General features: G+C 50.3%; 5 protein-coding genes across 5 annotated transcripts; 4 read left to right on the plus strand and 1 right to left on the minus strand.

The window, feature by feature from the left end:
* Positions 1 to 2,925: 2,925 nt before the first annotated feature.
* On the plus strand, positions 2,926 to 4,774 carry FIBRA_06676 (uncharacterized protein; the record flags this gene model as incomplete). The annotated part of the gene is made up of 7 exons (XM_012328389.1): positions 2,926 to 2,946; positions 2,994 to 3,115; positions 3,176 to 3,292; positions 3,347 to 4,192; positions 4,246 to 4,294; positions 4,341 to 4,517; positions 4,565 to 4,774. 7 exons carry the CDS (start codon positions 2,926 to 2,928, stop codon positions 4,772 to 4,774), a joined length of 1,542 nt encoding a protein of 513 aa, XP_012183779.1.
* Positions 4,775 to 5,819: 1,045 nt separating this feature from the next.
* On the plus strand, positions 5,820 to 6,285 carry FIBRA_06677 (uncharacterized protein; the record flags this gene model as incomplete). The annotated part of the gene is made up of 2 exons (XM_012328390.1): positions 5,820 to 5,850; positions 5,906 to 6,285. The coding sequence occupies 2 exons, from the start codon at positions 5,820 to 5,822 to the stop codon at positions 6,283 to 6,285; spliced, it is 411 nt and encodes a 136-aa protein (XP_012183780.1).
* Positions 6,286 to 6,941: 656 nt separating this feature from the next.
* FIBRA_06678 (uncharacterized protein) lies at positions 6,942 to 12,031 on the plus strand (the record flags this gene model as incomplete). Its single annotated transcript, XM_012328391.1, has 11 exons — positions 6,942 to 8,177; positions 8,234 to 8,349; positions 8,403 to 8,496; positions 8,555 to 8,923; positions 8,982 to 9,071; positions 9,545 to 9,640; positions 9,695 to 9,842; positions 9,898 to 9,924; positions 9,977 to 10,097; positions 10,149 to 11,523; positions 11,726 to 12,031. The coding sequence occupies 11 exons, from the start codon at positions 6,942 to 6,944 to the stop codon at positions 12,029 to 12,031; spliced, it is 3,978 nt and encodes a 1,325-aa protein (XP_012183781.1).
* Positions 12,032 to 12,329: 298 nt separating this feature from the next.
* Positions 12,330 to 13,581, minus strand: FIBRA_06679 (uncharacterized protein; the record flags this gene model as incomplete). The annotated part of the gene is made up of 4 exons (XM_012328392.1): positions 12,330 to 12,499; positions 12,553 to 12,844; positions 12,902 to 13,210; positions 13,267 to 13,581. 4 exons carry the CDS (start codon positions 13,579 to 13,581, stop codon positions 12,330 to 12,332), a joined length of 1,086 nt encoding a protein of 361 aa, XP_012183782.1.
* A 193-nt stretch (positions 13,582 to 13,774) lies between these two features.
* FIBRA_06680 (uncharacterized protein) lies at positions 13,775 to 15,038 on the plus strand (the record flags this gene model as incomplete). The annotated part of the gene is made up of 6 exons (XM_012328393.1): positions 13,775 to 13,915; positions 13,972 to 14,056; positions 14,114 to 14,524; positions 14,671 to 14,788; positions 14,841 to 14,959; positions 15,022 to 15,038. 6 exons carry the CDS (start codon positions 13,775 to 13,777, stop codon positions 15,036 to 15,038), a joined length of 891 nt encoding a protein of 296 aa, XP_012183783.1.
* Positions 15,039 to 15,572: the final 534 nt, after the last annotated feature.

Genomic DNA, 15,572 nt, shown 5'->3' on the forward strand with positions numbered 1-15,572 from the left:
GGATGGCGATTCCGGCATGTCAAGTTCTACGTGACGTCCAACCCACGCATAAGCTTATAGCGACCCTTAGCTGATTCACCGAATTGCTGCACTGGGAGCTATAGTTCTGCCGCCACCTGTCCGTCTTCTGGAGTGAAATACTACAATTTTTTCAGTGAGCTACCTGTGTATCTAACCTAGTTTGCATTGAACCTTTGATCCAGAAGAGAATTGTCCTGATGCGTATGCATATGCCTACGATGAGTCCAGTGGAACGGCGCTCTGGACCTGCGATGCGGATCTTAACGCAGACTACATGCTCACTTTTTGCCCGTAAGTACTCTTCCAGGTCCTATCTACTGTCATTCACCAGAGGTCTGATTTTCAGACCCACGAATGAGTCTCCTTCTACAGGATCTCCTGTATCGGGAACGACAAGTACCGGGGAGTCGGGGCCGATTCAGACGGTGTCTCAATCGAGTATATCTCCCACACCCTCCGGCGTGTGGACGAGTGGTGCTACAGCAGCTATTTTGACGCCAGCAGGAACATTAGCGGTGTGGGCCGTATTGTGTGTGTGCTTGGTGGACGCATTGAGACGAAGTTGGAGGGTACTTTGAAAGACCGATACTATGATCTGGAATGTCGCATGAATAGTCTTTTGGTAATCTCTAACAATTGACGAAACTCTAAGGTTATGTTCTCCGTTTTTGAAAAGACAGACAGTTCAAGGCACGAATTTCTGACTCGTTCCGCTTCCAGTCAAATCTGACTGATGTGGACCTAGATCGAGCCCCTACCGTTGGATTGGTATATGGCAACACGGGATATGTGCGGCGACCATGTACTGAGCGCGAGCCTATAAGACTGACCATGTGGTATCCGTATTCGGCGATACTACCCGATGAACTACGCCCGTTTTCTGCACTTTCCAGTGATCGGTTTTTGTATCCGAGCTCGCACACATCCACTGACCCATGCACAGCTGTGTTGAATTCAGGCACTTTCCATGTACTTCTTGCTCTATACGGAAGCCATTCAGATCAGGGCCCGGTGTTTGCATGGCCCTGAGGATGAATCTTGAAGGTGTTAAGTTGATTCGGAAGTGAATTGCCGGCATGCGGCTGTTCTGGAGTCACGAGGTGGTCTTGGACGGTATTGTACCCGGTGGCATCTTCCCTCCAAGCCGCTTGGTCACAGCCTTCAGCAATGCAGCGTGTTCAAGTGCTCGCCAAGGATTTGAAGGCATAGCTCGGAATCTCGTCAGCCATAATCCTAACTAATAAGAGCGTATTCAATGCCTCTCAGTGAGCGATTCTGGAGCATCAAGACGGTCTCTTGAGCCTCGATATGACTCAATATCGCTAAGCGAAACATCGTTTCGCCCTTCTATTCTGACTTAGACATAAAGATGAAGATATGTAAGAAGTGTAGTTTTTAGAGTATGGTCCATATCAGTCATTTTTTTACGTTGTGAAGATCAGATTAGGTACGTACATCGCTACCATACCAGTCGTGCCACCAAATCAAATTCTATTTGTGCTTGCAGACAGCACCGCGTTGCCGTGGCTCAGACAATTTGAAGTCAATAGTGCGCACGAGGCATTCACAAGTTGGACGAAGCTCTGCAACTGACTGATCCTAAGCTGGAAGTTGCCGTTCGCGGTGAACATTTAACACTCGCGCCATGAATGGATCCCGGCCGCGACAGAGTCGCTCTCGTATTGGGATGACTCCGCCCTCATGGAGATCTTTCGCAAGGGCTTCGAGCCGAAAATCAGGCCTGGGAGTGAATTGGACTTTCAACCACCGAGAAATAGGGAAGTGAATGTCTTGAATTTCGTCATTGTCAATGTTGAATATGCTTTTGTTTCCCCTATTTCATGTCATGCACGAGCGCAAGTTCACTCGGTAGTCCCCTGCGCTCACTCAAAGTTGGTATGAATGCGAGATGTTGGCATACGGTGGCGTCGATATCAATATCACCTCGCATCCAAGGAAGTACAATCTGCCCCTTAGCAACTGGAGATAACATTTCTTGGAGGAATCAGGTCCGGCCTCATTCACACTGCACGCCAATACAACCACAAATGACATGTAAAGAGCATAAGACGTAATTTTCACTTCAACCCACTTCTTCACCTCCTGTATGCCCCTCGAGTCACCTACCTCCTACCCTTCCCAGACATTGTTAAAACCATTAACTTCCATCTCACTGACCCACCTGACAGCACCGAGGTTTCAGGGATTAGTCCGGCCTCTCGCCCTACTGAATTACATTCTGGCCATCGCGATGATGCAGCAGACGGGAATGACAATATGAAAGACTACGATACGTTGACGTTCCCGTCTTTCCTCAGGCCCGTGCATGCGCGCTGCGGTCCATCGAGTTGAATGAGGCACAATCGTTATTTCGGAATCTAATACCAACACTTATATTCCAATCAACTGACGTCGAAGATCGCTAGCCTTCTTTAGTACAAGCAAAATTCTATTGAGTGCATAAAATAACGATGGTGTCTCGAGAGAATAAGTGTGTAATGCGTCTGTTGTATCATCGAATGCATACAAAAGCTGGCAAGTAGTGTGAGCTTGTAACTCCCCGAAATCGAACAGTGGCTGTCCGTCTGTTCGGGTCAAGCTGAGATTGGGATCTATGCCGACGGCATATATTCGAACACAGAAAAACTCCGCTCACGCTCATAGGCTCTACTTCTCAGCGCGCCGCTTTCTCTCCCCCGCTCACACCGCCACGGAATCAGAGCCTTGATCCCGGGCCATAGCTCATGAGATTCGCATCACGGCTCAGGTGGACTTGGTGATTTCCCCGCAGCAGTCAACATAGGGCAGCCTCTCCCAATTCTAAACTCATGACAATACCTTTCGCTAGCTTCAAAAATCTATCATCTCTTCATCGCGACGTTTCACGCGTTATATCCTCCACTAATGTCTGCTACCACAACGCCGGTAAGCCAATGTCTTAGATGCTACGCCATCAATTAATCGGCGTCTAGCGAGTCCGGCGGGTGGGGCCTTCCTCAATCAGCGGGCCGTTCTATTTTGTCTCCGGTCAGTTTGCTGGCCGCACTCTCCGTGCAGAACTAGAGGAACTGCAGAAGGCGGATCTCGGTCGCAAGTAAGCCATAATCGCCACTAGGCCAAGTTTGAAGTCGCTGACGTGTCCGCGCGCTCGCAGATATGCTCGAAAGGACAGGCGACCTCTTGATCCACCACCCGTCGTGCAGATGCGCTTGTTTGAGATTCTAAATGCCGGCACTCCGAGGGAAACGGAAACGGAATTTGACAATTTTGAGTGCGCTGCTTGTTTTATCGCCCGGAAAGCAATCTGTAATTCATTTCGTTATAGGCAAGTGGACCACAGCATCCTCTGTCACGCCGATCTCTTCCCGGTCCCTGGACACAGCTGCGGAGACGAAGGAGGAGGCGAAAGAGAAGGAGAAGGAGTACAAGTACAGGCAAGTATTGGCGAAGATGAGGGCGAGTCTTCGACTGCGGTGTCGGCTTTGACTCACTCAGCGTCGAGATCTCGCCCTAATGCACCAGTCGACCCTTCCTCACAGTCGCCCACTCTCCCATCCCCACCCCACTTCCCACTCTCTGTAGCGAGTTATGCCAGCACTCCTTCTGCGCCAGTGGCGTCCCACGGCAACTCATTGTGGACTTATGGAACTTTTAACACGCTCCCGTCATTCCCTTCAGGGTTACGATATTCGAATTCTGCCACAGCAAATGGCTATGTATCACCAAGCCTCCACGCGGGGAACATCCCGGTACGGGCATTTACATCATCATTGAGTCAAGCGCTCTCAATTCCAGCACAAGCTCTGCCTGTGTCAACAGCACCTCTTACTTCCTCCATTCCCACTTCTCTATCTCCAACGTCTTATCATTTCGCGCCGATACCACATCCTATGTCAACAATGCCCCGGACTCACCCTATACCCAATTCTGCGTCGATGTCGGCTAGCTCTCATTCAACACGAGAATATACCCCCCCGCTCCCATTACGGACTCCTGGAGCACCATCAAGTAGTCTTGATCCTTCACTCAAATCGAGTTCACCTGATTTGCATGGAGAGCCAGCTTCTCCCGCCGACATAATCAATTCGGATGTTGTTGCCTATGTAGGAAATTATCCCATTCGGGAATCTTCCAAGTGCACACAAGCGCTTGCGGGTGCGACGTTCGTTCAGTCAGCTGGCCTCGAATACATGGGGAAGAATGTGCTCATGTTTGTTTTCTCAGTCAGTGTTTTGTCATTTATATGCTGTACTATATTGGCATCTCTCATTCTGTCAGTTGAACACTTGATGGCGGCTCACGATTTCTCTCGTCCTTAGGACCTCGCGGTGAAGGCTGAGGGAACGTTCCTTCTGCGCTATCGTGTGTTCAGTATATTCGGCAAAGCTCGTGGAAACTCAGACATTCCCATCCTCGCTGAATGCTACGGTGGACCATTCAGGATTTACTCAACGAAAGAGTTTCCTGGACTCCGCGCCTCGACCGATCTCACCAAAGTCCGTATAGCTGTTATAAATATACTGCATATCTGACTATATTCTAGCATATCTCGTTATTTGGAGTACGACTTAACCTCCGCGAAACTGAGCGCAAGAGGCGAAAGAAATGCGAGATTGAGGCAGAAAAGGCGTTAGCTGTGGCAAATGCCTCTTCAACTCATTCAGGATCTCCAGCGACCTCGGCTTCTTCGGGATCTGGTCGTGATTCGTCCCGTACAAGGCGCGCTGATGCCAGGCGTAAACGACGCCTTTAACAGAGACAACAGCGGTGATGATATGAGCTTTCATTCTTGGTTGTTTCCAGCATGGTGTCATGCCCGTCTGATTGGCTGTCAATTCAACTACTACTGACTGCAGACACGTATCTTAGTGCATGTTCTAATTTTCTTGCAGCTCTTCCCGGGGGTTAATGATGTCAGTGCCATGGACGGTTGGGAAGGCTTGTTGGTCGCATCGTATATATAGACTGCCCTCAAAAATATGTATAATTTAATCGTAGTAGCTGATTGTGTTGCGTCGAGGGTAGCCATCGGCCAGGATCTCAGTGCCAAATATTCGTAATTAGACGTGTGCACGATTCCCATCATTTTCGTGCATTTTTGAAATAAAAAAAGAATGGAAAGCATGACAAAAGCAGAGCAAAGCGAATTGTAAGTTGCTAATGGGGTATTTAAATTCGGTTAAATGATGAGACGCGATGGAATGGACGGTTCTGCTCATACCATTAGCGCAGTACCACTGTTGATCCAAGTTCCCCAGACTCTGCTAATGCGCTGTTCACCTTAATTTACTATCCGTTGCACCCAGTCCCATCTGACCTCCTTAATAGCTTGTACCAGTTTGTTGGCGGCAGCGCTCTCCGCCCATTCCGCGCGCACCCCGGAGTTTGCCTTCTCTTCACTTCCGAGTCGGGGCCCACTGTCGTTGGCACTATAGAGCGCACGCGCGGACAACGAGAAGCGCCGGAGTAATCCTAATTTACTCTAACTTATTATTCCGGGAAATTCTGACCCTTAGGCTAATATACTATAATATACACCTAATTTACGTCAGCCCTTGCTTCGTACACCCCAGACTTATCCTTGTTCTGCACGCTCTGACATTCGTCGTTCACTTGCCTCTTCGTACTCGATTTTGAAACTATGGTGAGGATAAGGAAGCGACATCTTATGAAAACTACACTTGCTCATTTACTGTAATCAGTCGACAAACTGTCGCCGCCGACTCATCCGCGACTTCAAGCGGCTGTCCACTGATCCTCCCGGCGGGATCTCTGGTAGTCCCTGCCCCGACAATATCATGCTGTGGAATGCGGTCATTTTTGGTCCTGGTAAGCCTCGTTTGCGATGGACGAAACTCACTATATTGATATCGCCACTCATCAGCGGACACGCCCTTCGAGGATGGCACATTCAAACTTCTTCTCACTTTCGACGAGTCTTATCCCAACAAACCGCCTACAGTCAAGTTTCTGAGCCGCATGTTTCATCCCAACGTTTACGCAAACGGAGAGCTGTGTTTAGATATTCTCCAGAATCGCTGGTCGCCAACATACGACGTTGCTGCCATCCTCACGTCTATCCAGAGTTTGCTGCATGATCCCAATCCCAATAGCCCTGCTAATGCCGAAGCCGCCCAGCTATATAGGGAGAATATGAAGGAATATGTTCGGCGAGTTAGAGCTACGGTGGAGGAGAGTTGGTTGGATCCTGAAGAGCAGAGGCAAATGTCCGAGCCTGAGGGAAACTCGGGTACAGACCATTGAATCCCGGCATCAGCACCGTTCAAATAATTGTCAACGTGTATTTATATACAATATTCTGTAAGAGTGGTTCAACTGAGACAGTGTATTATATAGCGACATTCCAGTATTTTAAAAACTACGGCTACATGATAGACGATGCTCTGATAGAAATCTCGGTGATCTAGCAGTAACAACAACAGTGTGCATTGAGTAAAGGCACCATTCGACAGTACAAGCATCTACACAGTGAGTCACTATGTATAGCTAGATAACTTTGGCAGCCTCTGGTGACATCTTTATACATTTTGGGCGTCGAAACTCTCGCTCGTCGAACCTGGAAGAGATATCATTTACCAGCGGAACGTCTGGAACGTCTGGAATAATATTTTCCATGCTTCAACAACTCGCTCTGGCCAACTTCATTGACACGAAGCAACTGATCTAACTTCTTGAATAAATTAAGCTGAACTCGTCGATCATCACGTGCGTACTGAAGGCGCGCCCGCTTGGCCTGAGTCTCCCGGCCATCCAGGCTGGAGGTCGACATCCGACCACTCAGCACCAGATCTTGTCGACTTATAAGTGGAAACAATAGACTTGATTGTAGGTGTCCAATTGTCTAGGCTTGACATTCAGACTATCACTAATTTCCCCATAGGTCGACGGTTGTTGGCGCCATGTTCTCGTCATTCGGAAACACACAGAACGCGTCAGGCAATAATACCTTCGGGAATTCAGGCCAGCCGCCTCAACAACAACAGAACAGCGCATCAAATACCGGTGGCAGCTTGTTTGGAGGGCTTGGGTCGTCGACGAACATGACACAGCCAGCAGCTGGTGGGTCATCTTTATTCGGCAACACAAACCAGCAGGCTCCTACCGCTGGAAGCAATTCGCTGTTTGGAAACACTGCGACGAACACTACGGCGTCATCTCAACCAGGTGGTAGCTTGTTTGGGAACACTGGTAACCAGGGTGGCGGCAGCCTCTTCGGTGGCACACAGTCCAACAACCAGCTTGCACCCAGTGGACTCTTTGGGACCTCGGGAACCACCAACACTCCTGCTGGGAATTCTCTTTTTGGTTCCAACACGGGAAACACAAATACTGCCGCCGGTGGCTTGTTTGGTAATACTGGAAATACTGGTACTTCTGGAGGATCGTTTGGCAACGCTGCTAGCGGGAATCCGGGCACAACTGGGACAGGGCTTTTTGGAAATACAACTGGTGCAAATAATACGAACGCGACCGGAGGAGGGCTTTTTGGAAACTCGACTGCGGGGAGCAACACCGGTACAGCAGGTGGTGGTATATTTGGAAATCCAGGAGGGACTGGGGCTGGCTCAACAGGTGGGAGTTTGTTCGGGAACACCTCTGCTACGAACACGACGGGTGGGAGTCTGTTCGGTAATACCGCAGGAGGAACAGGCACAAACCCAGTTGGAGGCGGACTTTTCGGCGCTGCAGGTGGTGCTAACGCGAACGCCTCTGGAGGCGGACTCTTTGGAACGTCAACGAATTCTGGGACGCCAAGCGGCGGGCTTTTCGGCAGCACAACAAATCCTCCTACAACAGGAGGAGGCCTGTTTGCCAATTCTGCGAATGCTCCTTCTACGTCTGCTAGTGGCGGCCTTTTCGGTACACAGTCCCAAGCAGGCATGAGCACTAATCCTTCGTCGTTATTTGGTGGATCGACCCTCGGCCAGCCTCCGCGCCAGGGATTATTTGGGACTAGCACCTTAGGTGGGCCTACTTTGCTAGGCTCTACTGCAGGCAACTTGCTCTCTTCGCGAGCTATCTCCAGCCCAGGTCAACATCAACCGGATGCATTAACCCAGTTCATGTCTCTGACCCAACGGATCGAGAGCATTGCCCAAGCCTGGAATCCCAACGCCTCGCAATGTCGATTCCAGGTAAGCCGCACGCCGCAGTACGAATATTTCTTGCCGCCCTCATACCACGTCCCTAGCATTTTTTCTATAATTTGGTGGACCCTAGTCAGGTTCATCTCTATGGCCGACCCCCGAATGCCACAAGTGACGCTCTCTGGCAGAAAGCTGTTCGCGAAAATCCTGATCCTAGCTGGTCAGTCCTCAGTTCGTATGCCAACAACGATCAACACTTTAATCAGATATCAGCCTTGTTCCAGTGCTTGCTACAGGATTTGATGATTTACAAAAGAGGGTTGAGGCACAATCAGAACAAGCAGCCGCTCATGAACAGAAGCTAAAGGTATGTTTGATTGAATCCATTAGGGCTCTACTTAATTTTTTTAATTTCCACCGACTAGGAATTACAAACAAAAATTGCCGCGCTTGCCCAGAGACATAAAGTCTCGAACGTGACCCGTTTACACCGTGCCACGGCATTGCAAACGCAGCTAACTCATCGGGTGCTCAAAGTGGTGCAGCACCTGCATCTCCTCATACCTGCAGTGCGATCGTCTGCGATTAGACCTGAAGAAGAGGTTTTACGAGCAGCATTGGAGGATATTGACCAGGAAGTCCGGAGGCCAGGGGGCATAGGAAGAATGAGGGGTAAGCTAAACGAGCTGTGGGCGCTCGTGGGCGCGGTGACCGCTGCTCGAGAAAGAGACCGGAAAACAGCAGGGACAGAATGGATGGTTGTGGATGAGGAAGGTCTTAGCCAACTTGCTCAGGTAACGCCCGTCCTGGCAAGCTCATAGCGGATCCAAGCCTGATCAGTTGAATTAACAGGTGCTCGCAACCGAGCAAGCTGGCCTCGCACACTTGACGAAAATATTGCAAACAAATCTGAAGGACTTGGCGGTGATTCAAGGAACGAACGTGAGGGAAAGCGAGCCTGATAGTCTTTTAAAATCCAGTTCTATGCTTCGTGGCAGTACAATGTATTCGTAATTGTAAGATGTCGTCGCTATAGGCAGCATTGCGTTGAGCATTCAGGTCGTGGTTCAGCGAACGAGCGGGGGCGGTCGTGTCTCCAGCCATCAGAAGAACTAGCGATTGTGTGATCGTCTAAAGGGTCTGAGTTTGAACAACGCCACGAAGGAGGCCGTATACATATATCTGAGTTTCAACGCTTGTATAACCATCTGTTGGAAGCTTACAGTTGGTTCTGACTCCGAAAGCCATTAAGCGCGCATCAGCAGTATGACGAGATTTATCCCTACGAGTTGGTTTGGCCACGGCAACCGTCTCTTTGTCCTTGTCCATGTTCCACAGTCTGTAGCATTATGCGTGTCCGTACTCTTGAAATTCGCTGGCATGATAACAAACCTATCTCTACCTGCGACTTCCAGCCCATACCATATAAGAAGGCGCGTCCGACACACGAGAAGCACTTCGCAACACAGTCCTATCGGCTTGCCACAGGCGGAGAGGATAATCATATCAGGGTATGAGTATGCGACACTTCATAGCGTTCCAGAAACTCATTCCGTCTGAACCAGCTATGGATGGTTCACCCGAACATCCTTCCTCAATCAGTGGTAGGCTCCGCCACCGAAACGCCTACTCCTCGTCCCCCGCGCGTCGAATATCTCGCCACACTCAGCAGACACTCCGCCGCAGTAAACGTCGTACGCTTCAGTCCTAACGGTGAGCCCCCCGTCGCGCTATGTGACGCTTGCTGAACGCGTCGACACGCTTCAAGGCGAGCTAATCGCGTCTGCTGGAGATGGTGAGTATCGTTTGAGCTTGATTTGGTATGACCGCCCATGGAACCTCCCCAGATGGAATGATTATTATCTGGTCTCCTACGACGAGTCCCCATGCTAGCAGTTACGGCAGTGATCTCAGTCCGGAGGACCTGCAGTATGAGAAGGAACATTGGAAGCCGCGGACGTCATTTCGGTACGTTGAGAGATATATGCAGCTAGTTCATGCTCCTAATACATGGTGAAGTTGCACCACAATGCAGGTGTATGACCTTGCTTGGAGCCCGACAGGCGAGTATATTATTGCCGGAAGCACTGACAACTGCGCAAGGATCTTCACTGCCAACGAAGGCAAGTGCGTCCATGAGATAGCGGAGCATAACCACTATGTTCAAGGCGTGGCATGGGATCCATTGAACGAATATATTGCCACTCAAAGCAGCGATCGATCAATGCATGTTTACAGCATCTCACAGCAGGATGGCATACTAGAAGTACACGCTGTTGGAAGGAACTCACGTATGGTGCACCGGCATAGTCGTACGCCAAGCTCGCGCAGTCGTCCAAGGATGTTCAGACGAGAGTCAACTGCCAGTGAGACCGAGTCCGTTATCACAAGCGCCAGCGAGCAGCTCAAGGAGGAAGAAGTCGCTACCGGCTCTGGTTATCAGCACGGTGGTGGCATGTTGCTTACGCCTACCGCCTCAGTTCCTAGTACGCCGTCCACCAGCATGTTCCCTCCCCCTTCCCGTCGGTCGTCCTTCAGTGGGTCCAACGCGGCTAACTCACCAAACGTGCACGGGCGGTTTGGTCGCTCGCCGTCGCCAATGCCGGCTCTACCTGCCATCCGCACGCAATCTGCTGCTGCCTCGAGCTGGGCATCTGTTAAATTGTATGGAGACGAGAGCTATAGTAACTTTTTTAGGCGCCTCACGTTCAGCCCTGACGGCGGACTACTTCTTACACCTGCTGGCCAGTTTGAGGATCCGTCTATCATTCCAGGTCCTTCCAAAACTGCAAATAATGGCAAAGGAGAGGAGCAACCCACTCGTGGACGAAAGGGAAACCCCACCAGCAACTCGGAGTCGTCCAACCAGGCTGCGTCGTCAGTATATATCTACTCTCGCGCCAACTTTGCGCGCCCACCTATTGCGCGTCTTCCGGGTCACAAGAAGGCGAGCGTAGCAGTCAAATTCTCACCCATTTTGTATGAACCACGCCCTGGCGTCTTCGGTTTAGAATATCCCGAGGAGCCCAAGACGGTGGTCATTGAGAAGGGCAAAGAAGAATCGATCAACGTAGACATTGCTCCGCCTACGCCCCAGATTCCATACGCTGAGCCACTGAAACTATCCCCCATGAACAGTGCCTCAACGTCTTCGATTGCGGCACCTTCTCCACGTGTTGCCATACCTACGACTCCCCAGGGTGCTATGATGCCTTCCCCCGCATTATCGGCGACGGATTCGCTTAGGCCACCCACTCCTATGGCCTCAAGAGGTGGAACTCCTGCCATTGCGCCTACGCCGACCGCATCTATATTTTCGTTGTCATATCGCATGCTTTACGCGGTTGCGACGATGGATACAGTTGCCATCTACGATTCACAACAAGCAGGCCCAGTGTGTCTGTTAACGAAATTACACTATGATGAATTTACGGATATGACATGGTATGTGAAGCGGTCGTCTTTGTATATTGCAGTGAGGCTAAATGTGCCCTCCAAGGTCCCCTGATGGTCAATGTCTTATGCTATCGTCACGAGACGGTTACTGTACTGTTGTCGTCTTCGACGAGATCCTACCTGCTTATCATACACAACAGCAGACTCTTCAGCTGCAGTCTATTGCTCATCATCATTCTCTCCCGCTCACGAGCACCTCAACCGTGCCTACCCCGATGTCGACCCCGTCCGTTCAAACCATAGGCTTACCAATCATGTCCCCTGTTGTCTCTGGAAAGCGAAAAGCGGATGTGATCGAGACCCCCCTTACGCCCGCCCCTAGTATGGATGAGAGCGTGCTTGGTACACGATCCGTGGGTGAAGATCCTGGCGACGCGGAGGCGCAAGGACCACCTAAGAAAAAGAGGCGTGCAGCACTTACCCATATTGGGGACGTTGGATCGTGAGGTTTGTCTCATACATTTTGCTTGGACGATCGATTTATCTACCCGGTTGTGTCCTTATTTCCTTCCTGCATCTTATTCTTACGATATATACGGTAGCCAGCCCTCTTAGTAGTGTACCTGATCTGGTTTTGTACTATAGCGTCATGAATTGTCCAATGTTGAAGTTGCATCCATCACTGTATGCGATACCGTGTATGCGATAGTATACAATGATAGTAATAACAACAAATCTGCAATACGCCCTGCAGAGCAAAAATACAGATGAAAGAATCCCATGCAACTCTCCAGGACGTTGAGCTCAACCGGTCTTGTTCTTGCTCCGTTTCCCTACCTGGGCCTGGAAACCTGTCTTGATCGTGTTAACGGATCGTCGCGATCCACATGACTCGCACGACATGAAGAAGATACGATTCTCCTTCGTGAGAAGAGTGTCTGGTGATTTGCACGTCTTACACGTTACATATTCCGCTAGAGACGTAGCTGAGAAAACGAAGGACCAATAGTAAGATATCAGGACTTACCGATATATCGACGCAAGACTTGCTCGATCTGTTTTTGTTGGAATCGTCCCCTGATTACCAGACGAGCGGATCCATCCACAGATCCAGTGGTACCTAGTTCAGCAAACATATACTGGATGACATGCTCCGGTTGCCGGTGCATTCGCCTGCAGATGTCTGATACGTTTGCAAAAACCGTTTTCTTGTTCCCATCACGCATGATTTGAGGAGGCGAGATCGTGTATCGTTTCCCAGCGACGTTGAGTAGGGCGGGGTTCGATGCGTGTAATTGGGCGTAGAATCGCTGCAACAACTGTTTCAAGTTGACCGACGGTAAGCACTCAATCTCAACCGAGGGGGGAACTCATACCTCTGGGTACATGTAGTCGCGATCGCTCCCAAGCCATGGCTCGGTGCCAGAATCTAAGGTGATGGCACTCTCCGTCCGAACGAAGGGGTCATCCCCCAGCTCCGCCTCGTCGATCTCCGCGAGCGCATCTTCCCCGCCCTCCTCATCTTCGACATCTTTTACCTTTGCATCGTTTAATTCCTTCTCAAACGCCTCCATATCAAGCGTCGCCTTCTTCTTTGATGACTTTTTCTTTTTCTTGAGATCGGAGAAGTCCATATCTCCAGTCGCGGCCGGCGCTGGTGCCGAGACCCCAAGGTTGTCCTCTGGCTGCATTTTATGACATTAATCCTTCAGCGTCACAGAGAGCAACAATCAAAGCATACAAGATCCATAGGAATATCCTTTTTCTTCTTTTTCTTCTTAATATCGCCGAACATGCCCTTGAAGTCCTCCTCCTCCTCCTTCTTCTCAATCGGTTCACCCTCGCCCTCTTCTGTGGTCCCGTTCTGCTTCATTTGCTCATGCATAGTAGTCGGGCCCATATCCACGGCATCGCCATCGGTGGTGTGGTTGTCGATGATTGCGGGCGCAGGCATCGTAGGGTCGGCATCAGCACCGAGGGGGTCTTCTGAAAAAGCGACCTGCTTTTTCTTACGTTTCTTCAAGGATGAGTCGAACAAAGGTTCTTCGGACGCCATCTTCGGTAAACGGCAGTGTGCAGGTATGCGGCGACACTGAAGTCAATGAGCTGTGCTCGATCTCGAGGAGTCAGACTCGCCGTGCTCGCGCCGATGACTTCAAACTCCGTCGATTACTCTCCCACGCACCATCCGCCTTGTCCCGCTGCCATCTGGCAGGTTCATCCATACCTCTCTCCCTCATTTTATCCAGATGCTTGCTCGGCGTACGCTCGGTCGTATTGCGTCCCAACCTCCCGTGGGGGCTGCCCCAGCGGGTGCTCGGAATATGGCCACCCTTCGCGAGATCGAACTGCGCCTCAAGTCCGTAAGGAACATCGAGAAAATCACGAAGGTGGGTACGAAATTGTCTGCTGCAATTCCGGATAGTTATATGTCCACACCGTGAAGTCCATGAAAATGATTGCCTCGACAAAACTCGCGAAAGCCCAGCGCGCCATGCAAGCAGGCAAGCAATACGGTGTTGCTAACTCTGGTAAGGAAATTCAATACGCGTTTTGAGACAGTGCTTATCCTCGCATGTACCTCTTAGAGGTGTTCCAGAACGCGCCTGCAGAGGAGCCCGCCAAACGCAAGCTCTTCATTGTCATCTCGTCCGACAAAGGTCTCTGCGGTGGTATTCACTCATCCGTCACCAAAGCCACGCGCCGTACATTTGCAGACAAGGAAGCTGGCATCGACGCAGACTCACCCATCATGGTCATTGGTGACAAGTCCAAGGCCCAGCTCTCCCGAGCGCTGCCCAAAAACCTTGTGATGACCTTCAACCAGATTGGCCGTGACATTCCTACGTTTGCCGATGCGGCGGGCGTTGCGGACTTAATCATCAAGTCAGGCGTCAAGTACGACGGCATTGCGATTGTCTACAACAAGTTCGTCTCGGCAATTTCGTATGAGGCTGCTATCATGGAGGTGCAGACAGAAGATGTCCTGAAGAGCGCACGTAAGTCCTGTCGTATTTCACATTACCTTCTCATCAGCAGGGGACGTGTGCGCTTGATTGTTTCATGAGTGCCTGACCGTTTAGTTCGCGCAAATCTCCATGTTGTTTGTAATGTTGATCTTGTATTGAGCTCCGTATTTTGTCAGCGGGATTCAAGGCGTACGAGATGGAGGATGACGTTACCAAGGACCTCGCGGAATTCTCCCTCGCTAATGCGATCTACGCTACTCTTGTCGAGAGTCACGCATGCGAACAGAGTGCTCGGTATGTATATCTCCCTTCTGACCCAGTACTCGCGCTTAGAGATGTATCACAGTCGTAATGCAATGGATAACGCGTCGAAGAACGCGACGGACATGATTGGCAAGCTTCAAATGCAGTACAATCGTGGTCGTCAAGCCGCTATCACGAACGAACTCGTGGATATCATTACTGGTAACCAGGACCTCACATTCGGTTTTGTACTGTTGTGTCTAATGAAGCTACACTCTCCTCAGGTGCCAGTGCTTTGTGAGAGTTGGTCCTGCGTCAGAGCTTTATCGTGCAGTAGATTTATCTACGAGCTGCGTATGGTCCGGGGGGTAGTAGATGAACAGAGCTATTTACATTTCAGGACTCATGAAGTAAGTGTAAGTCAGTGCGACAAACCAAGGAATGCTTTGATTTTCGTCACATCCTCAAAAGTCCTTCTAACCTGAATTATGTCTAATTCCGGGCGGCGTGCTGGCTTCTCGCCGAGTGTGCGATCATAGTAGTTATTTGTTGTAACGCGCACCATTACTTTGAAGACGATAATAATGAAGTAATCAAGCCCTCCGAATTAGCCTACAATCTGAGACATGAATCTATGAGCTGTTGCGCCTCAGTCTGACAAAACACGGTTCAGCTCATGCGTTGTAACCATTGGTACTTACATAGTACTTGCTACTTAGCAGAGTATTTGGCACCACAGAGAGCGCTTCCGCTACCACGGGACAGACTCGGACTGCGGACGCGAACTGGACCTACGTCCTTGGCTCTCCCAAGGCTCTCACATCTCGTCTGAACG

Source organism: Fibroporia radiculosa, assembly GCF_000313525.1.
Source record: "Fibroporia radiculosa TFFH 294 genomic supercontigs, scaffold8585, whole genome shotgun sequence".
Lineage (NCBI taxonomy): Eukaryota > Fungi > Basidiomycota > Agaricomycetes > Polyporales > Fibroporiaceae > Fibroporia > Fibroporia radiculosa.